The 25,515-nt window shown below is 39.1% G+C and overlaps 1 protein-coding gene across 1 annotated transcript in view; it reads left to right on the forward strand.

Moving 5' to 3' along the window:
• The first annotated feature begins 10,507 nt into the window (after nucleotides 1-10,507).
• The window catches only part of GABRB1 (gamma-aminobutyric acid type A receptor subunit beta1), a 367,547-nt gene continuing 352,539 nt past the window's right edge, over nucleotides 10,508-25,515 (forward strand). The window contains exons 1-3 of the mRNA XM_036332902.1: nucleotides 10,508-10,698; nucleotides 10,854-10,945; nucleotides 11,423-11,490. Coding sequence (XP_036188795.1) covers nucleotides 10,619-10,698; nucleotides 10,854-10,945; nucleotides 11,423-11,490 — 240 coding nt within the window. The 5' untranslated portion in view covers nucleotides 10,508-10,618. The remainder of the gene's footprint in view (nucleotides 10,699-10,853; nucleotides 10,946-11,422; nucleotides 11,491-25,515) is intronic.

Here is a 25,515-nt window from a genome sequence, read left to right on the forward strand (position 1 = left end):
GGAGAGTTCCTTCTAGATCTGTGAAGTATGCTAGGACACCATTTTTTTAATTTTTTTATTTTTTGTCGTTGTTGTTTGTTTTTGCCTAACAATTTGTTCTCTTTATAAGGAACTCTGTATATACTTGAATTTTTCTCAAGCTATTAAAGTAGTCTTACTTTCCATAAGGATTTAGTTTTCTGCTTGTGGAATTTATTCCCATTCCTTCATGAATTGGTTTTCCTTAAATATTTGCTACTTATGGTGACCTGTATGTATATTCATATTAAACAGTATTTCATTTCTTAAACCCAAATTAGAATTGTTTTATGTTATGGTTATTACATTTCTGATTCTGGAAGGGAAGGAACCTGTAACTTGTGAATATTCTTCCCCATATCTATTCAGCTTTAATATATAGAAGTGACTTTATGACTGAAAAAAATATTTGGTTGCTTAAAATGTTTTAGGATTTAGCTAAAACATTTAGCTAAATGTTTTATCTCCAAGAGGGAGGATGGTTTTATACATTTACTTTCTTTACTCAGAAATTATTATTTTTTTAATTAATGAATTGCTCTGTCACTGTATCATTTAAGCACACCGTTCAAATTTCTAGGTTTTCCAAAATTTTCTTCAAATCCCGCCTAAAATAATTAGAAAAATTTCAATGACAACAAGATAAAAATGACCAGCTAGTAATGTTATGATCTCCACTTAGTTATGGTGAACATGTATTTAATATAGGGCAAGAAAAACTTGTTTATTTTCCAACCAGATTTCCTACTTCCTTTCTCCAGTTTAATTCTTGTTTAGCTGACAGCTGATACCCAAAAATGTGGATGTTGCTTGAGTCCCAGTTCTTGTCTCATGAAAATGGAAGAACGAAATTGCGGACAAAAACAATGAATGAAACCAAAGTGTATTAGAAGCCAGTCCCGGAAAAGGTGCACTAATAGCTGGGGTTGCAAGAGTAGGCAGTGCCTGGAGTTTCCTTTCCCTGTCATAGTTGGGAGTAGCTTAGCATCCGAGCTAATTAGCCTAAGCCCAGGTGTGGAGGCCCACAGGCCACCTGGGCGCAAGGACGTGCCCAGCCACCACCCATGGAAGAGAGCGGAGGGAAGGGCACGCCCTTTAACTTAGGGGCAGGTAGTCTTGCTAGCTCCTTATTGGTCTTTTCAAAGAATTCTGCCTTAGCAATAGCCTTTGGATTGGTTTACACGCCCAGCTGCTTTGTGATTGGTCATCGGCAGGCTGCCTGTCTTGGCACTACCCATACATTTTAAAGTTCATGCCGGTGGGCGTGCCCTCCCTTCCCCCAGTCTGGGGACCTTACTGGGGCTCCTGGTTCTATTCCTTTTCTGTGGTCCCTCCGCTATGCACCTGGCCTCCTCCTGTCTCCTCACAGCAGGACTTACTCTCTTCTTCATGTTAGTCCCTCCTGTCCTCCTCCATCACCCCAGTCCATCGCCCCTGCGAACTCAGTTTTGCTCAGTTCTCCCTGAAGTACCACCATCTTGTCACCACGGGCTCCACTGTGTAGCCAGAAGCCGTGGCCTATGTTCCCTCCAAGGTCTGACCTCTGCGAATTCACGGTCTGGCACCAAGTATGGACTCCCTTGGGGGCCTTCCCTGACACTGCAGGGTAAGCTAGGAAGTTCTGGTTTCTAGCATGTTTTGCATTATAAGCGGGGTGTGCGGATGTGTTTACCCAGGTGTTTATCTTTTATTTTTGTGTAATCCTGAACATCTTTTTGAGTCAATGAATGAGCCCAGAGGCTAGTGGTCGGCAAATACATTAGTCAACAGAGCCAAATATCAACAGTACAACGATTAAAATTTCTTTTGAGAGCCAAATTTTTTAAACTTAAACTATACAGGTAGGTACATTGTTATTAACTTAATTAGGGTACTCCTAAGGCTTAGGAAGAGCCACACTCCAGGGGCCAAAGAGCCGCATGTGGCTCGAGAGCCACAGTTTGCCGACCACTATAGACCAGTGGTTCTCAACCTGGGGGTCGAACGACCCTTTCACAGGGTTCTCCTAAGACCATCAGAAAATACATCTATAATTACATATTGTTTTTGTGATTAATCACTGTGCTTTAATTATGTTCAATTTGTAACAATGAAATTGGGGGTCACCACAACATGAGGAACTGTATTAAAGGGTCGCGGCATTAGGAAGGTTGAGAACCATTGGTCTAGGCAAAAAAATGTTCCCCCGGATACTCACCTGGCTATTTGTAACATTTTTGTTACCCGGTTAATCCCAGGTACTAAAAGTTTAGTCTGTGAAGCCAGTGAGATGAAAAGTGTAAATAATTTCTACTAAAAAAAAAAAAAAAAAAAAAATACCAGTAAAATCTCCGCACATGGACGGTTGTGAATGGCAGCATTTTTAAGTGACAGTTGACAGCATCATGTCACTGGTAGCACCCTTAGCAGCCATTGTCTTTGACATTCTCCTTCCCGTGGCACCACATTGGTCAGCCAGCTTTCAGGTGACCCTTTATAAGATTCTGTTTGGGGAGCAGAGGCCTATTGTGCTTAAAGAAAAAAAAAAAATCTCAAATTCTGGCTTGTTCTGAAAATGCAAATAACTCGTAACACAGATAAATCTAAAGGCATTTAATTACATAGGCTTTACAAAAATCACATAATTACCTCAGTAGAGGTTAATAAGTATTTGGTGGTGGCAAAATTTTTTTCATAATTAATAGCGTACTGGTAAAAGAGTATAGACTGCCATTAGATTGCATGAATTTGGATTCTGTCTCTGTCATTTAATTTTTGATACTGGGTAAATTAATGAACTTTCTGTGTCTCAGCGCCCTCATCAGTAAAACACAACTAATTATAGTATCACACTTCATAAGGTATTATAAGCACTAATTATGTTAAGTGTTTAAAAAATTATTGGTAAATAATAAGCTTATAAAATGTTTATTATTCTTACTAATCAGTATTGGCATTTTTAATAAAAGCACTAACTTGAAATCTATTAATAAGACACAGTATATATTTTAAAACAAGGAATCATATATTCGTTTAGGTAGAATTCTCCTTAAACAAGAAAATAATACCCTTGTAATCACTAAAAAATAGTGGAGTTCCATTTTTAGTTTTTTGAGAAAACTCCATACTGTTCTCCACAGTGGCTGCACCAGTCTGCATTCCCACCAGCAGTGCACAAGGGGTCCTTTTTCTCCACATCCTCTCCAGCCCTTGTTTGTTGATTTGTTGATGATAGCCAGTCTGACAGGTGTAAGATGGTACCGCATTGTTGTTTTGATTTGCATATCTCGAATGATTAGTGACTTTGAGTGTGTTTTCATATGTCTCTTGGCCTTCTATATGTTCTCTTTCAAAAAGTATCTATTTAGGTCCGTTGCCCATTTTTTGATTGGGTTGTTTATCTTCCTTTTGTATGAGTTCCCTGTAAATGTTGGAGATTAAACCCTTATCAGTGATAACATTGGCAAATATGTTCTCCCATGCAGTGGGCTTTCTTGTTGTTTTGTTGATGGTTTCTTTTGCTGTGCAGAAGCTTTTTATTTTGATGTAGTCCCATTTGTTTACTTTCTCTTTAGTTTCCATTGCCCTAGGAGTTGTTTCCTCAAAAAAGTAAAAATGGAACTCCCATTTGACCCAGTGATCCCTCTTCTAGGAATATATCCCAATAAACTAGAAATAGCAATCAGAAATGATATATGCACCCCTATGTTCATAGCAGCACAATTTACCATGGCTAAGATTTGGAAACAGCAGTGCCCATCAGCAAATGAGTGGATTAAAAAACTGTGGTATATCTACACAATGGAATACTATGTTGCAGTAAAAAAGAAGGAATTCTTACCATTTGCAACAGCATGGATGGAACTGGAGAGATTATGCTAAGTGAAATAAGCCAGTAAGAGAAAGATAAATATCGCATGATCTCACTCATTTGTGGAATATAATGAACAACATAAACTGATGAACAAAAACATATCCAGGGTCAGAGAAGAATCAATCAGAACGCCAGACCTCAGAGGGAAGGTAGGGGAGGGTGAGAGTTAGGGGGAGAGATCAACTAAAGGACCTGTATGCATGCATATAAGCCTAACCAATGGACACAGACACCAGGAGGGTGAGGGCATGAGTGTGGGGGGGGAGGGTGAGGGGCAAAGTGGGGATAAGGTCACATATGTAATACATTAATCAGTAAAGAAAAATACTGGAAATAGAGTTCCTGGACATAGTAATTTGAGAAGTAATTCAAAAGAAGTATAAATATATAAAAATAATAAAATATGAATTCATTTATTGAAGATAACATAATTTACAAAAATGCTATAGCATGATGCTTAAAAAGTAAAAATAAATTAAAATGTACTTGGATATATGACATGATATAACTTTTAGTCTCAAAAGTCCACATTATATTATATAAATTAGAAGAGCTGAAAAATACCAAGTAAAAAAAAAAAGGAAGACATTTTTTCATATTAGCAGCTAAAAATCTGTTAAATAACTGGCTTTTATGTAGCCTGAAACACAAGAGACTTTTTAAAAGAATATAATAAACCCATAGATAATACATTCATATGGAAAAATTAAGTGAGACCATTTTCATTAACACAGAAACAATACCACTTAAGTTAATTAGTAGGTTTACTATAATAACAGTTTCACAAGATTTTATAATCAATAAAATAATACAGTGCTTAATCTATAAAATAAAGTGTTAAAACATAACAAAGGATATGTAAACATTTTAAAAGGTAATAATAGTGTGGCTACCTTGCCAAAATTAAAATTTTACTAATAGTGATAGTGATAAAAATATATCATGTCATAAATGAAAGTGTGTACCTTGATCAATTATAAAATGAATAAATTCTTGAGATCTAATGCACAGCATGATTATAAATAAAAATACTATATTGCATACTTGAAATTTGCAAGGAAAGTAGATCTTAAGTATTCTGATCACACACACAATGATAACTATGTGAGGTGATGGACATGTTAATTAATTTGACTGTGGTAACATTTCACAATGTATATTGAAGCATCATTATATGTATTATATAATTGAGTATGTTATTTTCAATGACATTATGTGTTACATGTTACATATTGCATATTTTATATATAAATAATACTAGGTTAAATCAGAAAACATGATCAATGAAACAGAATGAAAATTCCACATATAGATTTAATAAATAGTATAATGCATGGCTATTAATATTAAAAATTGTTCTTAAGATAAATTGTGGTAATATATATTATCTCCAAAGTTTCTGAAATTATATTTTCCACAGTATTCGTAATACTTGGTGTTAAACCTTTTTAAAACCGAAAACTAAGGTGCTATGTATCCATCTATAATACCTTTTTGTGCATGTAATTAGGTAAAGGTTTACTTTTTTTGTCCCTGACAGGTCATAAATTGTCTCCACAGCATTTATCGAATAGTTTATTTTTACCTAAAAGAGAGGGATATATTTATGCTCTTTATTTGGTTGTACTATCTTTTCTTGTCTCTGTGTGAATCCCACTGTTTCATGAACTGAACACTCACTGCTTCAATTTCTATAGTTCAATAGGTCCTGGTATCTCAAAGATAAGTGTCCCTTAACCTCCCTCTTTTTTTTTCTTCAAAAATTTCTTGTCCTTTTTCTCTTCCGGTTTAATCTTGCATTTGAGTTTTAGGGTTGGTTTCTTAATTCCCACTGCAAATGTTTGAACTTTGATTCAAATGGATGATATTTCTTAGAGTGGGTACAATTGACATCTTTAGTTATTGAGTCTCCCGTCTCAAATATGGTACATTTTCCTTTGGCTAGGTCTTACTTTATGTCCATCCATAATGTTATATAGATTCTCTCTAAAGCTCTGCAACATCTCTGTTTTAGTTATTCTTGGGTACATTGAAGTTTTTGCTATTATTGTAATGAAGTAAGTTTTCCCATTATGTTTTCTTGTTGGTAACTGCTGTGGATAGTAATGCTGGTAACATGTATTTAAATGTTGTTTGATCTTCATTCCAGCCAGCTGGCCTAACTCTCTTATTGTAGTCTTATATGTATGGAGATGCTGTTAGATTTTCTTTCTAGGCAGACTTACCATGTGGAAATAAGGAAATCTTAGTTCCTTTTTTATTTTTCTATGATTTTCCCCCCAATTTTATTTGTCTCATTGAAATATCATACCTCTGGTAAAATGTTGAATATTCATATTTTCATGGAAGTGCCTCTATCACAATTAATTATTTTTCAGGTATATGATTTAAAAACAATTTTATAATTGTATTCATATCAATATACAGTTTTTTAAAATTTTTTCTCCTTTGACCAGCATTTGTCAAAGAGAAAATATGTTCTATATTCACTTATTATATGATGAATGGTTATTATGCATGTACCTATCTATTATTTCTATGATTTCATTTTTTACCTTTAAGTCCTTCCTTCATCTGAAACTTATTTTAATAAAAACTATAAGGAAATGCTTTTATAATATTAATTATTTTTTCAAAGCGATATTTTTTCTATTATTCATTAGAAAACATGTTATTTATCCACTAATTTGAAACATTAATTTAACCAAATGCTTAATTTTTTATACTGAAGTTAATATCTGGAAAATGCAGGATTGAATTAGGATGGGCACTTCTTTATTCTTTATTTATGTTTAAGAACCTCCTTTATAGTACTTCCAAACAATTATTATCACCTTTCTTTCACATACATCCAAGCTAATATATCCATTCACATAAGATTTTAAACTAAGTTGAGGACAAATAATAATGGACTAATTATGACTGCAGAGTTGCATACTTGCTAGGCACATAATAGATGCTCAATAAAAAGAAGCCATACTGACTGCAGTGAACTTTAGTTATAATCTTAAATTATAAAATTAAATACTTATTATTTTGTTTTAACAAATTCTGTAGTACTCCTTTTAGGGTGTTTCATCTACATTAGAGCTACACAGTGTCATTGATATAGCTTATTAAAGAGAGCTTTAGCCTATACATTATTTGTCTGGATTCAGTATTTACAAGAATAAATAAATAAGCCGGACTAATTTGTAAGTGAAACCATCATTTCCAAGTTTGATCCCAATTCAAAACAGAATTTAAAGCTGCTTATTCTATATTCTAATCAATAAGCATATTCACTAAGAGTATGTAAGAATATGTCTTGATCTTCAGACACTTCCATCTTAGTTGGGTGATTATTTTTAGGATCCTCCTTCAGTCCTTCTAAGAGTTATCAGAAGATAATAGTTGTAGGAATAGCTTGAACAGAAAGTGGAAATTGATTTGAATCTTGAAGGAGGGAAGCTCTTAATTAAGAGCGTTGGTTTTGGGGAAAGACAAGCAACTTCACAGAGAACGTAAGTATTGGCTTTTTCAAGCCACAATAAATCCCACACTGTTTCTGGATCTGGTGATTTTTAATTTTTTAAATTAATTACTTATTTCTTATTTTAAATTTATTTCTTTCCCAATTAGTGCCAGAAATTATTCAAGGCAACTTACACACTATATATATTCAGTGCAACATACTGTTTTTAAGTTAGTAAAGTGTGAAAAAGGAAAAACAAATTTAGAATTCCAAGTCATCATGGAGAAATGTAATATATCAAAATTCAGGTCATTAAGATCTTACATCATTATTAAAGCTGAATTGTACCTATAAATCTAATATTCTCAGTGGCCAAAGAAAATAGGGAAATTAATGAATTATAAGATTCATATTGCCCATAAGATAAAAGCTATTTAGGAAGTGAAAACATTTTCAGAATACTAGGTCTCATACATAAGATACTAAGTGATACACTGGGCTTTATCCTCAATAGCATCCCAATAATAGATGTGATAATGAATATCTTATGAGTTCTTGTAGTGTGCTTCCATGTAGGTGGAAGGCATAATTTAAAAGCCAAATTCAGTGAAATTGATCTGAACTGGGGAATGCTAAACATTAGAATTCAAGTATACAAAGTCAGTGATATTCTTTCTTAATGCTAGAATAAAATCTTGGCTCTTTAACAGACATTGTTAAATAAAATCCTGGTGGTTGTTCAAAAGGAGCTTTGGGGATGTATGACCAACTGGAAAACATATATCCCAGTAAAAGTTTTATAAGTTACACAAACACAGTAAACACCAAACTAAATGCTTCTTTTTATGAATAGAATTTGGCTAGCAAGGCTGACAATTTGCAACCACTCATAGATAGATCAATTGACAAATTCCATGTGCAAAGGGACTCTGTATGCTGTCTTTTTCACTGTTGTATCACCAGCTTTTAGCATAGTGCCTGACAGTTGATGTTCAATACATACTTGAGGAATAAATGAGTGAACAAATAAAGTAAATGTCCACAGATCTAATTTTCTACAGCCTGGCTTTTGCAAAGAGCTGTGCAGTATAGAGAGGTTCTTTGCTTCAGTGAGAACCTGAATAACAAATATTCTCTTTACCCATTAAAGAGGATCCATATAAATTAAAGAGGTAGACTTCACATACTTTTAAGAAAATTAAGAAAACAGATTAAGAGCTAACATTGTCCCCAGAAGAAGTAGCCTCATAGTTTAGGGTTGGTATGAGGCTCAAATGAGAAAATAAAATTAATTTATATGAATAGTTTCAAGATCTACATTTTTATAAATGTTTGTACAGTTCATTAGCACCTTCTGAAAGTTTCCAAGCCCTGAGCTCCCCAATTATTTGATGCTCCCATTATACTTTAGAAACCTTGCACTAGTCTATGACCTCTCCATGCTGCAGTTCCCTTTGCTTGGGGTTGTAATAATAACCCTTCTTTCTTCTCATTTTCCCTGTCTGTTTCCTCTTTTGGGGTCTATATTTCAAAACATAGGGTAGTTAGGTTCATAAATTCTGGGTTGAAACACAGATTCCACCATTTATTAGCTGTTTGATATTAAACTAGTTACATTACCCTAATTCATTCCTAGCATCATTATCTATAAAATGAGAATAATATATATCACATTTATATTATTATAAAGTTAAAAGAGGTAATAGGTAATGTATACACAATAACCAGTAAATAGTCAGCAAATGACAAATGTTAATTGTTCTTATGATTATTCTACCAGAACATTCTGTCTAAAGCCTAAATCTGACCTTGACCATTCCTACTTAAAACCTCCAGTGATTTCCAGAAGCTCATATCTGCATAGTTCTGTATGTAATTTTATTTATAGTCTGGCTTCAGTTTCCCTTTACACCTTCATCACCTACCATCCCTACCTCCTTGGTTTATATTCTGCTCAGTTTTTTCAGGGTGTAGCTATTCAAGCAGACCAGTATTTTAAGTCTCTAGGATTTGGCAGATGTTGTTCCCTCCTTCTGGAATACCCCTCTCTCCCTGCTCTGGCAAAAAAGATTTCTCTTCTGAAACCATATCCTACTTCTCCCTGGTAGAATTAACAGCCTTCCTGTCACCATAACACTGTCTAGAGATCTATATTTAATATGCCTATATTTTTACCCCTCTGTCTGATTTGTGAATTTGTCTAGGACAGGAATCCTCTTTAATGAACCAACCCCTAGCCCAGGGCTTCCCTCCTAACTTGTGCTCAGTGACATTTATCAAATTGCATTGTTTGAATTTATTTTAATTCACACAACTGTTGCTCCTACAGAACCCCAATCTGCTTGCAAACAGAGGTTAGACCCTCTGGGTGTTTCAGAGCCCCTTCTGGGTTACTATATACCAGCTAACATACTGGCAATTTATGAAAGAGATTTTCCTCACTAGAACCTAGAAGAAAAGTGGAACTTGGGCCCAGTGGCCATAGAAAAAGGATAGCCTGCCCAGAGATGCTGTCTCATTGCTTGTCCCCGCTCCTGCCTCCGTCCTAGGCTGCAGAGACTAAAAGGGGGAGGGAAGAAAGGAAGCGGGGGCGGGGGAGGAACTGACCCGCCCCTCCCCTCCCTCCCACAGAGATGGGCTACTCTAACAGGGAAGTCTTAAAAAGCCTCCCAGGGGGACCAGATTCTTGGAGGCCTCAAATATTCCTGGGTTTCCTCTGCCTTTTCCCTTCTTCTCTGGCTTTCCCTCTTCAATTCACTTCATTCTCCACCCCACCCACCGCCAAGCTTTCCTCCCTCCCCCTTCCCATCACACACACACACACACACACACACACACACACACACTGGCGACCAGAGAACCGCCCTCTCTCTAAACTCCCAGTTCTGGGACCGCTGTGACTGTTACCGAAAGGTTCCAATCACAGGCAGCCTTAGCCAGATGCCTGCGAGTTGAGTTAAAAAAAAAAAAAAAAGGCAGGTTGAGGGCATAGAGGAAAAAGATCATAGCAACCTCCAATCCCAAAACACATGCACTTAGGATTCCCAGCAAGCAGACAGCAGGAAATCTCCGACTACTCCGAGGACGCAGAGCACCACAAACAGGAACTTTAAAGGGATTGAAATCTGTTGCCTGTTCCACTAGGAATATTGTTTGCAAGGCACAAGGTGTCTTTTGGTCGAGAGCACCCTCTGCGCATGCGCAGGTCCATTCGGGAATTACTGCCCTGCCGCCGACTAAGTTGCATTCCTTGAATCTTCGCCGAAAAGACAATTCTTTAATCAGAGTTAGTAATGTGGACAGTGCATAATCGAGAGAGTCTGGGGCTTCTCTCTTTCCCTGTGATGATTGCCATGGTCTGTTGTGCACACAGGTGAGCTATTTTTTTTTTCCTTCCTGAGTGTTTTTCTTGTTACATGCTTGCTGGATCATGTAGCTTGTTATTTGGGGGTAGGTGTGCCTATCTATTTTTATGTCTGCTCGCAGTTTGTGCTCATTCTGAATACGGTCCCTACTTCTTCCCTTCAGCGCCAATGAGCCCAGCAACATGTCATACGTGAAAGAGACAGTGGACAGATTGCTCAAAGGATATGACATTCGCTTGCGGCCGGACTTTGGAGGTAAAGCTTCATCTTTTTTCAACCTGTAACCCACACCTAGTTCTCTTTTCCTGACAAAGATAAATGTCAGAAAAAATAAAAAGCATGTAATTTTCGTAAGCGTGCACTATGCCCTACGCCTTGGGCACACACACACACACACACACACACACGCACACACACGCACACACACGCACACACACACGCACGCGCACACACACACGCACACACACAGGATCCCCCCAGTAGCAGGTGGATGAAACCCCAGGCAGAGCCAACCTTACCCCGGCCCGACACACCCTCTGCATAGTCACTGCATCACGCGTGTGCCCACACCTGTTTTCCCAAGCTGTCTCCCCCCCCCCCCCCCCCCCCCGGAGGGATGGGAGTACAGGGAGCCCATTCAGAATGTAGGAAGTGCCAAGGAAGCCCCTGTCCCCTCCCCAGTCTGTCGCCACTCTGAGAATATGCCCATAATACGTCCCATCTCCCCGGCAGGGCCCCCCGTGGACGTCGGGATGCGGATCGATGTCGCCAGCATAGACATGGTTTCCGAAGTGAACATGGTGAGTGGTCTCAGGACGGGCTCGCGGCTGGGCTTACGCAGATACGAAATGGACCGGTCCCCGCGTCCTCTGCGTTTCATTGGCGGTCATCTCGCCCCGGCCGCGGGAGTCCCAGTCCGCGTGCGCTCCCCGCTCTGGCACACACACACTCCCTGTGGCCCCTGGTTTGCATCGTATTTGGGGGACACACACACACACACACACACACACACACACACACACACACACACACTCGGGCTACTGCGGTGTTCCGGAGGAAACGTGCGCGGCACTATTTGGGGAAAGACGGGTGGGGCGGAGTCTGAGCGGGACTCGAGCAGGGTTTCCTTTGGTGTTCCGATGCCGAGGGCACCATCTGCCGGCAGCAGGCGGCCTGCACTTGGGTGTTCGGACCCAGGTCCGCAGCCTCCTTTTCTCCAGGTCGGTTCCCCGCAGTCTGGAGCCGGACAGACCCAGTCCCAGCACCGAGTACACAAGCACACGGAGGAGGTTTCGGTGTCCCCGCCCTCCGTCCAGGCTCCAGCACACCCCGTGGCAGGAGCAACAGGCTGAGACAATAGTCCATGCTTGCTAATGCGAAAGTGCTCAAGCCAGCTTCTGGGCAGGCTCGTGTTGTTCCCGTGTGTGTGTGGGGGGGGGTGGGGGGGGGGGGGGGGGGTGTTGATGAATTTGCCTTGTTGCATTTTGCAAATCTAAGATGAAACAGAATGACTCCGGTTATTGCTTTGTTTTGCCCTGGAAACTTAAGCGTGCTGCCAAAGCCTGCTGGTTAAAAGGATGGTGGAAGGAAGGGGGCGAGAGTTAACAGCGCAGTCTTTTCATTTCCAAGGGTTAACATTCTATTGTGTGTTTTTTCTCTCCTCCCTTTCTGAAGCTATTGCAAAAATGGATTGAAATCATATCTGACAGTTTCTCTATTGGCTGGTTCCAACCACTGAGGGGTAGCAGTTTTCTAGTTGTTAGAGTTTCTAACTGTTGCTTCCGGCAAGGCAGGCGGGAAAGCCTGTTGCTTTTCTAGAACAAACCACCTAGGGAACAGCTAGATCTAGGTGAGCAACATGTCATTTTTTTTCCGCTTGCGAAAAAAATATTGTGGCCGTAGAAATTTAGAGAGCCTGAATAATTTAAAGACTATAACCTTTAGGGATTTTATCCGTTTATAGTTGTAAAGCCTATTGAATTGTCTTTTCATTTCATTACTAGTGTGCCATTCTATTTTAACATGCTAAGGTTTAAGAATTTTTTAAAGATTTGGACAGGAAGGGGGAAATACGTTTATAATCTATTGAATATGATTATAATAAAAAGTATGACTATTACATTTCTGTATTTTATAGTTGTAACTTACCCAACTTTATTTTTTAAATTGATTTGTCAATTACAGTTGACATACTGTAATTATGTCATATTAGTAACATTGTGATTAGGCATTTACATACCTTAGGAAGTGCTCACCCCAATAGTAATCTACCCAGATTTAAATAGCTTATTTAAAATACTATTTCAAAATAAGTCATCTAATTATTGTATTAGAAAAAGAAAAACAATTTTTAAAAAGTAATGCACAATGAATATTTTCTGATGTGAAAATGATTTTTAATAGACTGACTTATTTAAAATATTTTGTTCACATACATGTCACTAAAACAAAGCAACCCAAAACACAATATTTACAAACACTGGGTAGCATAATAACATGTACATATGCAAATCATGCTCAATCTATGCTATTGCAGCTAAACAAATTAGAAAAAAACAAGTAATATGTATCATGTAGATAAATAATAACATTTTTATCCTTTTATTTTGGTCTCTTGTAAGTACCCACATAAGTAATTTATAAAATAGGAGATTAGGAGAGCTCAAAGGGAATCAATGCCTTTGCCAGTAGTAAGTATTCTGTTTGGCACATTATACTTTTTAGAATTGTAAAAAATGTATAATTCTGTTGACTATATTTACAAACACCTTTTCAGTTTTTTTTTTTTTAATTTGAATTGGGAAGTTTCTATTAACCCAAACAACCACCACAACAAAAAAAGCTCTGTATTGAATTTCATATATAAGCTCAGAAAAATAATTTAATTGCGGTGCCACTGGAAATAGCTCCTAATGATGGAATAATACAATCTATTTACTCACTCCGCGATGTGTATATGTACTTGCTTTAAAAAAATATTCACTGAGCCGATAAATCAATGAAAAATACCTTCTACTAAAATATGAATTACCTTTCCACAAAAGTGTTAGAGCTATATGGGAAAATAAAAAGCACTAGCACTGAAAAAATAATAAAACTTGACTTGCTTATTCTTCTTTGTTTCTCCTTTTAATGATAGCTACCAACAAGACCTGAGGTTTATTTAATATTTTCTCTGACAAAACATTGAAGTGAATAGATTGGAAATAACTCCAAGAAAAATGGAAAACAAAGAGGAATTTTAGGATTGAGGGTTCTGTATAAACACAGCCTGGATAGTTTATCCTGGTTAAGAGAATGGTCTATAATATGCTTTGGTTTTTAGATAATGTAAGTAGGGGGGAAATGTCTATGGGAAATAACACCATTGCTTATTTTATTAATCATGCTTTAGTAGCCTGATGGACAGTAACTTTTGAAGTTATGTAATAGGAAATGTTCACCAAAATTAATTTAAAAAATAAGAATGGACAAATAATATAATAACATAGCTTTAAGGAAAATTCAGACAAAAATTCATTACTAAAGCATTGCTCATTTTTATATTCTTATTCATTATTGCTATTATCCACCCATCCATAGCTGGGAAAATGACATGATAATCATACATTACATTAATGGGTTTGAAACTAGGTTATGTTAATTTTGTTATTTTTTAAATTATAATATAATTCCATATTGGTTTATGGGATTGTTTGTTTTAAAGACTAGCATAATATCAAAAATATTTTCTGATTTATATACTTCAGGATAGAAAATATTTTTCCCAAATAAAAAAGTAAAATAGACAGCTTTTATAGTCAATGATCTCTGCTATCCAGAATCATAGTTACTGAACAGTGAATGCAAAGCCTCTGTAGAATAATACTAATGCAGAAAAAAATAGATACTTAAGAGCAAGGCTTTTCTTTTCAGGAAATAATATTATTGATTGAATTAAGAAGGATTTTCTTCTGACATCATGTGATATATTGTGTATGTGCCAGTGACTATAAACCACTGTGATTTCCATTTATTGTTATATTAACCTCTCAACAATTTCTGTCAAGCCCTACACACACACATACACACACACACACACACACACTCACACACACACACACACACACACACACACACACACACACTTTCTAGGATGATTAAAAATGGACAGGAGGCAGTTGGGACAAAAAGAGACAGTAGCCTCCAGAAATTGCCTTAAAGTAACCACTAACATCTCCTAATATAAGCCCAGTGAAACAGATAACAATAAGCAAGTCTTCTCTTTGTAGTAGCTGTAGTAGACTTGGGAAACATGATATTAACTACATGCAAACAAGTGGGTGAACTCTTGTATTTCATATTTCAAGGACTTTTAAAGAGGTGGCTTCTTTTGAACAAGTAGGAGTTCCAACCACAGAGCTCCCTGATCTAAAGACACCATGGCCCACGTGACCACTCCCAGAAGACTTTACATCTATTGAGTCCTGATTTAAAGTAGCCATTCCCAGTAATAGATGACTGACAAGTATTTATTTTCTTTCCTTCCTTCATGCATGGATGGATGCAACTGTGAATTTTCTTATATACATTATAAATAATAAAAACAACCAAAAGAAAAAAAAAAAGAACTAAAATAAGTCAACTGTATAAATAATGCCTAAAAGAAAAGCAAATATAATTCACTAAACATCAGTGTTGCTAAAGTCCACTGTTGTTGCTGTTGTTATTTTAATATTTGATTCCAGGTTCTGTTACTCCCTTCAATTTATCTCTATTTACCATCATCTTGGTAACACAAAATAGTAACCACCTGTCAGAATCACTCCTCTCCCCACCTATTTCTTCAAATCAGTGTTTCTCTATCTTTTAAGTGTATCGGAATCACTCTGAACTTTAAAATATTAAAATGCAAATTCTAAATCAGAGGTCTGGGATGGGGTTGGACAGTGCATTTTTAACAACTCCCAGTGATGCCAATCACTGATATGGGACACACTCTGAGCAGCAAAGGCTGCAGTACATCATTCTAAGATTTAGCATTATTAACAAATGAACGTCTTTTTTTTCTGTTAAGTTTCTCTAGGAATAGTATTATTCCAAGTTTCCAAATTAAGTCTCAAGTTAATTTCCAGGTAGTTTAAACAGGTAGCTGTGTTCAAGAGGAAAATTTAGTTTAGTAATTGATGATAAGCAACAGAATAAAGGCAAGAGCCTGGATAACAGGGCTTGACTTACCCTAATAAGCAGCCCTCCTCACTGTGTCAATACTTATGAGTCAGCCAACCTTAAATGATGGCTGTGAAAATATTGCCAAGCACTGTCATTCTGACACTGCCATCCTGCTGCTTTACAGAACACCAATGACTTCTCTTCTTCAGAATAGAGAACAGTGCAAACTGTTTTTGCCCCTATTGAGGCGCTTGCAATAGCTTTGTAAAATAGCCTCAACATACTCTTGCTGCTGTCAGTAAATTCTCTGAGGTTATAACAGAATTCCTTTGCAAATAGAGGAAATAGGTCAGTACCATTTAAAGGGAGGAAAAGATATCAGCAGTTAAATAAAGACATAAATAAAATTTTGTCTTATATGAGTAATTGATCAGGTCTCACTTTTAGGTGCTGGGTTACAATATTCTACCATCTGGAAAAGCTGACAGAGGAAAAACTTCCCTTTGCCTCTCTGTTTGGAGAGAGCATAAAGATCTTTTTATGCCTCAAGCCACTTCTAAGCAATCCTATCCAGATTTTTAAGAGTTTGAGTTCACATTTGAAAGTCTTTGTTTTTAGGATCACAAGGCCACACTGGGTATTAAAATGTGTAATACAATAGTAACATTTATTGAACATATCCTATGTATCCAGTATGGTTATTAAATAGTTTTTCCTTTTTGTATTAGTAGCTCATTTAATCCTCTGTTTAAGGCTATGCAGTAATTATGAGGTTGAGAGAGGAAGACTTTGGTTGAGAGAGGGTAAAGAGTTGTTCAGAAGATATATAGCTGGCAAATAGCAGAGCCAGAATTTGAAATCAGGCAGCCTGACTCCAGGGGCTGGTTCCTATCTGCTAGGTAACTCAAAAATTATCCCTGGAATTTAGCTTTGGAACCTTGAGTGAGTCATTTGACTTCTCTGGGCCTCAGGTGTCTCCTCTGTAAAATGAAGGTAAATGACATGATGGCTAAACCTATTTATAATTCAGATATTCAATGATATAAACTTAGACCATTAAAGAGTTCAGATTATCAAAATCAAGATTCTTCCTCTCCATCTTATTCTCTAGTCCATCTGTAAATTTTATTTTCCCGTTATATGTGTCAACCAACAAGTATTTATTGAATTCCCACTGAGTACAAACGATGATAGTCTCCTGGGAACATAGCAGCAATTACTGCAGGCAATTCAGGCTTCTTGAATCATCATTTTAGTTGGTCATGGCATTATCTTCCTTTTTTCACCTACTTAAACAGATCCCCAAAGACAGAAATGAGAAATGTTGGCTCAATAGTCTTCAAAATGAGACTTGACTGATGCTTGGTTTATATTGTATTGAATATTGGAACCAGGACCAAATTAGAAATATTTCTGTCTGATACTGTCCATTGTATTCAAACTGGGAACATTGTTCCACTACTGCCAAACTAATACTTTTTTCAACACTCAATGTGAAACAGAAGGAAACTGTTATTTTCTAGGACTGAAATATCCTAAAGGATTTACCTATTGCACCTAAAATCTTTCCATCAGGTGGTCTGGTAGCAAGGGTGTTTATCTCAACTGAATATCACTTATGTCTGATGCTTTCTGTTTTGGCATGCCTCCCAAAGTCTTAATAGCACCCTCAAAACACACATAAGTGAAAATTTGCATTGCCCAGCCGGCATGGCTTAGTGGTTGAGTGCTGATCTATGAACCAGGAGGTCATGGTTAAATTCCCTGTCAGGGCACATGCCCAGGTTGCAGGCTCGATCCCCAGTGGGGGGGTGTGCAGGAGGCAGCTGATCAATGATTCTCTCTCATCGATGTTTCTATCTCTCTCTCCTCCCCCTTCCTTTCTGAAATCAATAAAAATCTATACATATAAAAGCCTAAGCAACTGTTCAACCATTTGACCAGTTGCTATGACACGCACTGACCACCAGGGGACAGACACTCAATGCAGGTGCTGCCACCTGGCGGTAATTGCACTCCCACAGTGGGAGCGCCGCTCATCTGACTGATGGGCCCAGGCGCCAGGCTCAGCGCTGGTGAGCACAGGTGCGGTGTCATGAGCCTCTCCTACAGACACTCCCCCTGTATACCCCTCCCCCATCTGGACTGGTACCAGGATTGGGACTGACTGGGTGCGAGCCTACAGCTGCTTCTCATGGGCACGCGGATATCTCCCTAGGACGGATGTGGAGACCACAGCAGAGCAGTAGAGAGCCTACCTAGTGATTGCGGCAGGTGCAGCAGGCCCAGGATGAGTGGGAGCAGTGTGGCACCTGGCCCGGGCTCAGGCTCCTCCTGGCTGCCTGCTGCTTTACACACTGCTATATCCCTCTGGGGATGTTGGACTGCCGGTTTTGGCCCGATCCCTGCAGGTCACGTTGAGGGGCCTCTAGTCTACACTAGTAAAAGAGAAAGATGCAAATTAACCATCACTCTGTCACTCTGCCACTCCTCTACACCCACAAGCCACGCCCACCAGCCAATCAGGAGAGAATATGCAAATTAACCCAACTAAGATGGCGGGGGCCATGGAGCTGGAGCGAGCAGGAGGCTTGGGTTGCCCCCAGCGATGGAGGAAGCCAAGCTTCCCACTTGCCCTGGCCGGCCCTGGGCTCTGCTCAAGGCTACAAAGTTTCAATTATAGAAGATAAATAAATCCCAGATACCTGCTTCCAGCCTGCCCTGCCCTTCGCTCAAAGAGGTGCTGGGAAAAAAAGAAAAGAAAAAAAGGAGTGGCTGGGAGCTTGGGTCACCGGGGTGTGTGGCTAGCCTGGATACGGCCCTCAGCCCCTCACACAGGCTGGCCACACCCTCGTGGGGTGAGGGTCCCCACTGGGGGGCTTAGCCAGCCTGAAAACCGCCCTCAGCCCCTCACCCAAACTGGCCAGGCACCCCAGCAGGACCCCCCTCCCTGAAGGGCCTGTGGCCAGCCTGCAAATAGCCATCAGCCCCTCACTCAGGCTGGCCAGGCACCCCAGCCAGACCCCCATCCTGATCCGGGACATCCTTCAGGGCAAACCAGCCGGCCTCCACCCGTGCACCAGGCCTCTATCCTATATAATAAAAGGGTAATATGCAAATTGACCCTAACAGCAGAACAACTGGGAATGACTGGTCACTATGACACACACTGACCACCAGGGGGCAGACACTCAATGCAGGAGCTGCCCCCTGGCGGTCAGTGCGCTCCCACAGGGGGAGCTCTGCTCAGCCACAAGCCAGGCTGATGGCTGCCAGTACAGCGGTGGTGGTGGGAGCCTCTCCTGCCTCCTCAGCAGTGCTAAGGATGTCCGACTGCAGCTTAGGTCTGCTCCCTGCTGGCAAGTGGACATCCCCCAAGGGGTCCCGGGCTACCAGAGGGATGTCTGACGGGCAGTTTGGGCCCGCTCCCCTGGGGAGTGGGCCTAAGCCAGCAGGTGGACATCCCCCGAGGGGTCCCAGACTGCGAGAGGGCACAGGCTGGGCTGAGGGACCCCCCGAGTGCACACATTTTTGTGCACCAGGCCTCTAATATATATATTAAAAAGAAAGAAAACTTGCATTCTCAAGGATGGTAAAGCATTTTAAAAGAAAAATGGTATTAAATTTTTCCAAGTGATTTAGTTTCATAAATCAAATGGCATTATTATCCTTGAGGATAATAGGAAGATGGATGAATATATGCTTATAATTGATTACATGTTAGTACAGAATTTCCCCATAAAGTTTTTCAGAGCACTGAATCCTATTTTTCATAAAATCACCATCCACCAAGTTTCTGTATTTTAGAATACTCCTGTTTTCAGCAGATTTTGCATTTCATGAAATCTCTTAACTGCTATCTACTGAAAGAAGTCAATAGTCAGTAGTAAATAACAATCTATTACATGGCACTTGGAAGAAATGCTCAAGAAAGGGTTTATAATTAATTCTACCAGAGGTGATAACTTAGAAAGAAGGCTGGCCACAAAAAGGATGTGTGGGTTTCTTTCATGAGCCTAGTTACCTCATTTTCATAGTATTTTTTCTGCCAGTAATTATTTCTGCTACCCCTTATGCCTAGGGTATTCCCACCCTTGCAGCTCCAATAAAACCCATCATTATATTGTATATTTAAGATTAAAGGCCATTTTTCCAAGAGCATTCCTTCAACTACTCTTGTGAATAAAGCCGATGAGATGTCCTGTGGCATTTACACTCTTTAAAAATATATATATATTTAAATCTTCTATTCCAGAGTGAAGATTTTACCCCTTTGAAAGATTTTGAAACATCCATAGTTAACATGGTCTTGGGTGTTTGGGCCCAACATATGCTTATAGACAACTACAGGCCTGGTGCACAATTTTGTGCACGGGTGGGGTCCCTTGGCCTGGCTGGTGATCGGGGCCAATAGGGGCCAATGGGGGCCAGCTGGCTGGGGAGGGACCACGAGAGGTTGGCCAGCCGGTGCCAGTCAGGCTGATCGGGGCTGGCTGGCCAACCTAGACAATTAGTCTTTTTTCATGGTCTAAACTGGGCTCTAAGGATGGAAATATGACCAAGACATGCTTGTATTTGTCATATAATTCATCATTATATTGAATTATATGACAAATACAAGCATGTCTTGGTCATATTCCCTACTTTCAAGTATTTTAAAGAGTACAAAACTATATATACATGAAGTTATTTTAGGACAATGTGGTAGATGCTGTGATAGAGACAGACAAGTCCAGGATCCTGTGGGTGCACGGAAGGGTGGTTTCTCAGGCATGGTGAAGGGCTAATGCTTGACATGAATCTTAAAGAGGCTGGTTAGTCCGTACCATGTATAGGCTGCAAATGAATAGAAAAACCTTCCAAACCAAAGGAAGGGCATAGGCATTAGCAGGTGTGCCTGAAAACAGCATGGAGTGTTCTGGGAACTACAGGTAATTCACCATGGTGAGAACTTAAAGGGCATTGGGAAGATTGTCAAGAGATAAGACAGAATTCTAAAAGCAGAGTAAAACAATGTTAGTGAATGTTCTCACTTATATAAAAAGAAGCCTCTCTAGAAACATATATATTTATATATTTGTATAGGCACTGGCAGTATCTGGAAGAATACACAAGAAATGAGTAACAGGGTTTCTCTTAGAAGTGGACCCAGGACTAGGAGAATGAGTTGGAGGGATACTTATAGTTCTTTATATATCCTTTTGAATTTTTTGCTTAAAAAATATTATGCTGACCCCCTCCACCCTGCACCCGCCCCTCCCAGGCCTTCACCATACTATAGTCTGTCCACGGACCCCCCATATATGTTAATCACTTCCCACTCACCCACCCACCCTCACCTGCTTTCTGAGATTCATCGATCTGTTCTACCCTTCTCTGTTTTTGAATAAGATACTTCTGGGAACATTGAGGTAGAATAGTAAAAATTGGAACTATCCCGGAAAAGACTAGTTTCTTGGTAACTCTTACAGTTCTGTTCACAAATAAGGCAAATTGTCCAGAGAGAAATCCTGGGGCCCATAGACGTGGTGGCAGAAATGGGCTGGTTAGAGATGTGGAGAAAGGGTGCTGGCCAAAGGCAGCGACTACAGTGCAGTCAACTTTAATCTCTAGCAACATTGTTCTTTATCTAGGAAGACCTGGGCCCTGACAGGATTGAGACCAAACTTTTCAAATTCCCCCAGAGAAGTGATCTTTATATTCTGTTTCAGTTGCCTTTATAAAACCATAGAGGTGGGGAAAATAGATGTGTGGGGAGCCCACTTACGTAGCACCTGCTCTCTTCTCCATGGTGTCCCTAAAATGATTCCAAGCAGCGAAATCAGTGTGAGTTCTCATATAAATCGTATTTGGGATGTGATGAAACTGGGTATAACAGACAGCACAAGTGCGGCCCATAGTGTGCCCGGAGAAATGAAGCCTAGCTTCTAGGCAGTTAAAGAGGGGCTCCCAGGAGCTTTGCAGAAGAACTGAAACAATTGAAAAGCCTGGTGGGGATGATTTTAAATAAGAATTCACCCTCCCCCCCACAAATGGTCTCCTAGAAAGAGGATATCTATTTAAACAAAGGCATGTTCAGAGATTTTTTTATTTAGTTTAGAGGAAGAGGCAGAGAAGCAGCTCAGGGAATATATTCAAATAAAGAGGGTTCAAATAAAGGTAGCCATTAGCAATCAGCTATTCCAGCCCTACCTCAACTGAAAAGGAGCACAGGTTTAAGGCCCCTTGAATATAAGTGAAAAGTCAGAGGCTAGATGCCTGGCTCCTGTCGCTGAAAGGATTCATCAGGCAAGTTGCTAGGAGTATATCCTGCTTGAATGAGAGGGTTTGTTTGGGGGAGTAGATTTGTTGAACACTATGGGGGGAATGAAAGGGGAGGAATAGATTTGTTGAACACTAGGGCCTCTGCCTACTCTAACCCTCTGTGACTCATGGGAAGGTTTTTCTTCTTCTGATCTATTATTTTCAGGGTGATGATATACAATTCTCTGATCAAGAGAAACAGTTTTGTGGTTTTCAGAGAGACAGTTCAATGACATTTATCTGAAATCCTTCCTGTGCCTAGAATGTTTTTTCATGTCAGAGGCCATCATTTCTCCCTCCTAGCAATCCTCTCCCACCCAAATGCACCTAGAGCTACTTCAAAACCCACCGGAAGTCATCTTGCTTCTGCAGAGCCTTTTCTGTAGCCACACTAGAGAGAATTCTGCTGGAGAACAGGTATTGGGCAGATAAAAAATCAAGACCCTGAAAAGACAAAAGACCCAATATAAGCAATGATCATCTTTCAGCATGCAGAAGGTTTTTACTTATTAACCTCGTCCTTTTCTCTCACACTATATAAGCTCCAGGAAGTTTCGGATTGTATTTTTTATGCTTTTTATGTAACTCCTTGCATATTACAGGGACTTAATAACAAATAACATTTGTTATGATTATAAAAGAATTTTTCTAGTCATAAAAAAGAGTAATAATGGCATTTAAAATTTTAATTCTGGAATTAATAGTTTCTCTGTCAGGCCTACCTTATACCTTCATCTGTAATTTTCTTTTATGTTGATCATGAATCATGAGCTGTTTCCATAGAAACAACTTCATCACATGGCATAGCTAGTTTCACAGACACAAAGTCACTTCATACAAATATCAATGCTTGCCTGTGTGTGTGTGTGTGTGTGTGTGTGTGTGTGTGTGTGTGTGCGCGCGCGCGCGCGCGCACTTCGGCGAGCTTCTTGACTTACAGTGGGGGTATGTTCTGACAAACCCATCCTCCACTGAAAATAGCATTAAGTAAAAAATGCATTTAATGCACCTAACCTCCCGAACATCACAGCTCAGCCTAGCCTGTCTTACATGTGCTCAGAACACTTATATTAGCCTGCACTTGGGAAATTATGTTGAGTTTCATCTCAAGACTCATTGCCTTCCTCTTCTCAGCAGCAGGAAACACAGATGGGTGTTTCATAGACGTGATGGGATGCGAAAACACAGTACACAGTATCCAGAAAATGCTGGCAACATGATACACTTTAGAGTATGGATTGTTTGTCCTGTGATTCACTGCCGCTGCCCAGCGCCAGGAAAGAGTATCATAATCATGTCACTAGCCTGGTGAAAAGTCAAAATTCAAAATTTGAAGCACTGACTTCATATTTCTACTGGCTAGGTATCAATTTTGCAACATTTTAAAGTTGGAAAATTCTAAGTCAAGGCATGGTAGGTTGGAGTCCTCTATACTTATGCATGTATATACTTACATGCATACAACTTTATTTTAAAATATGTTTTTATTGAGATCAAAGAGGAAGGGAGAGGGAGAGAGAGATTGAAACATCAATGATGAGAATCACTGATCTGATCAGCTGCATCTTGCATGCCCCCTACTGGGGATCAAGCCTGCAACCCCTTCCTGTGCCCTGACCAGGAATCGAATCATGACCACCAGGTTCATAGGTTGATGTTCAACCACTGAGCCACACTGGCCAGGCCACACACACATGACTTTTATCAGCTTTAGAAATAATGACTGCTTTTCACTTTCAAAATGTTATTTCCATACGGGCACCTGGACTGTCACTATTTCTGGACACATTTAAGAGATTATTAAAGAATAAATTGATTAATGACTACAAAATGAATGGCATTTAAAAATAAGGAAAATCAACCAAAAAATATAGTATGGAAAAGGGGTTCTTTAGCCAATCTCGAGACGTTTTGGATCAGATAAGTTAAATTTTAAAAGATAACCAAGAAACTTAAAATTTTAAAATACTGTGTAAAGTAAAAAATATGTCTAATCCAGAATTATATATTTAATATATAAGTATATGTGCCTATATATATATATATATATATATATATATATATATATTTACCTCTGTCTATGTCTGTCTATCTATATCTAGTCATTTTTGCTTCCAATTGTGTCCTTGCAATTACATGGTATGTTTGCTTTAAAATGTCAACTTTTGTCTGAAACTCTCACATCCACACAGTAATTTGTTATAGCTAGTGTGTTAAATCAACTACCACATTACATAATGATAAAATATTCTTTCCACTGACATCACAACCCCTCTGCCCTGTCCCCTACTCCATCCCCAAAACACACACAAGTCAGTACATCTCAAATAAACAACTGAGGAAATAAAAACTCCAGTTCAAACTGACTCCTGAGTTGAGGCAGATGAGAGGAGAGAAAAAGATTCACTATAAAGGTTAATAATGTTGGTCAGTTGAACACTTTGGCTTAGTGTGTTGAGATCTGATTTTTAGAAGTTTTGAAGTTGGGAATAAGAGAAAGACAGGATGAAAAATTTGGAGAGTAGGATGTATTCACAAAACTGAAACATCATATTCAGTCCTTGTTGAGTTGTTGGTGCAAATCTCCTAAGTCAATGCAGATGCCACTTCGGGAGATACCCACAAGCTGTGTCGTCATGAAGTTTGAAGGGGATTTCATAACCTGGTTCTCTGAATTTGTGGAAGAGAATGACTTTCAGGATCAACAGGTGGTATCTGCCTTACTGTGTTCAAAATCAGTGTCGTACAATGTAAGCATATCTTGATGAATTGGTTTTGCCTTGGCACCTATGCAGCTATTCCACATTTAAATTTTCACTTGTGTGATTCTGCAAAATGGACAGAGATATATGAATCCAAAGTCAAACAAACCAAACGCCATTATTCCTTTTCAGTACTATTCAGTCTTACTGAGTGGAGGTTTGTTTTTGAGTCAAAATATGGGCTTCTGTTGGTAGTGTATGTAGGGGGCATCTACTGAAGGTGATTTCAGGTTAATTGGGAAGTGACCCGCTTGAAATGCCTCCGTCAGATCTCAATATCTTCAGCTTTGACTATACTGAAATACAAATAACCCTGAGAGAGTCAACAATGATTGTAGTTTTCATTTCCTGTATTTAAACCAGAGTGTGAATGAATGGTTGAATGAGCAAACAGGTTTGTTTAAGGGACAGAGATGAGAAAAGGACATGAGGAGAGAGGGAAAACGAGTTATTTTATACTTTTGCCCAGAATCAGCAGTTTCCTGACTTTGGGACCTGAGATGAAACTGCTAGAAAAAAATGGCTCAGGTGTGCTGAGACAGCATTGTTCACGCTGATCCCTGATTTGAAAGGCATTTGGCTGGATTTGACAGTGATGCCCAATATTTT

The sequence above is a fragment of the Myotis myotis genome, unplaced genomic scaffold (assembly GCF_014108235.1).
Source record: "Myotis myotis isolate mMyoMyo1 unplaced genomic scaffold, mMyoMyo1.p scaffold_m19_p_1, whole genome shotgun sequence".
NCBI lineage: Eukaryota > Metazoa > Chordata > Mammalia > Chiroptera > Vespertilionidae > Myotis > Myotis myotis.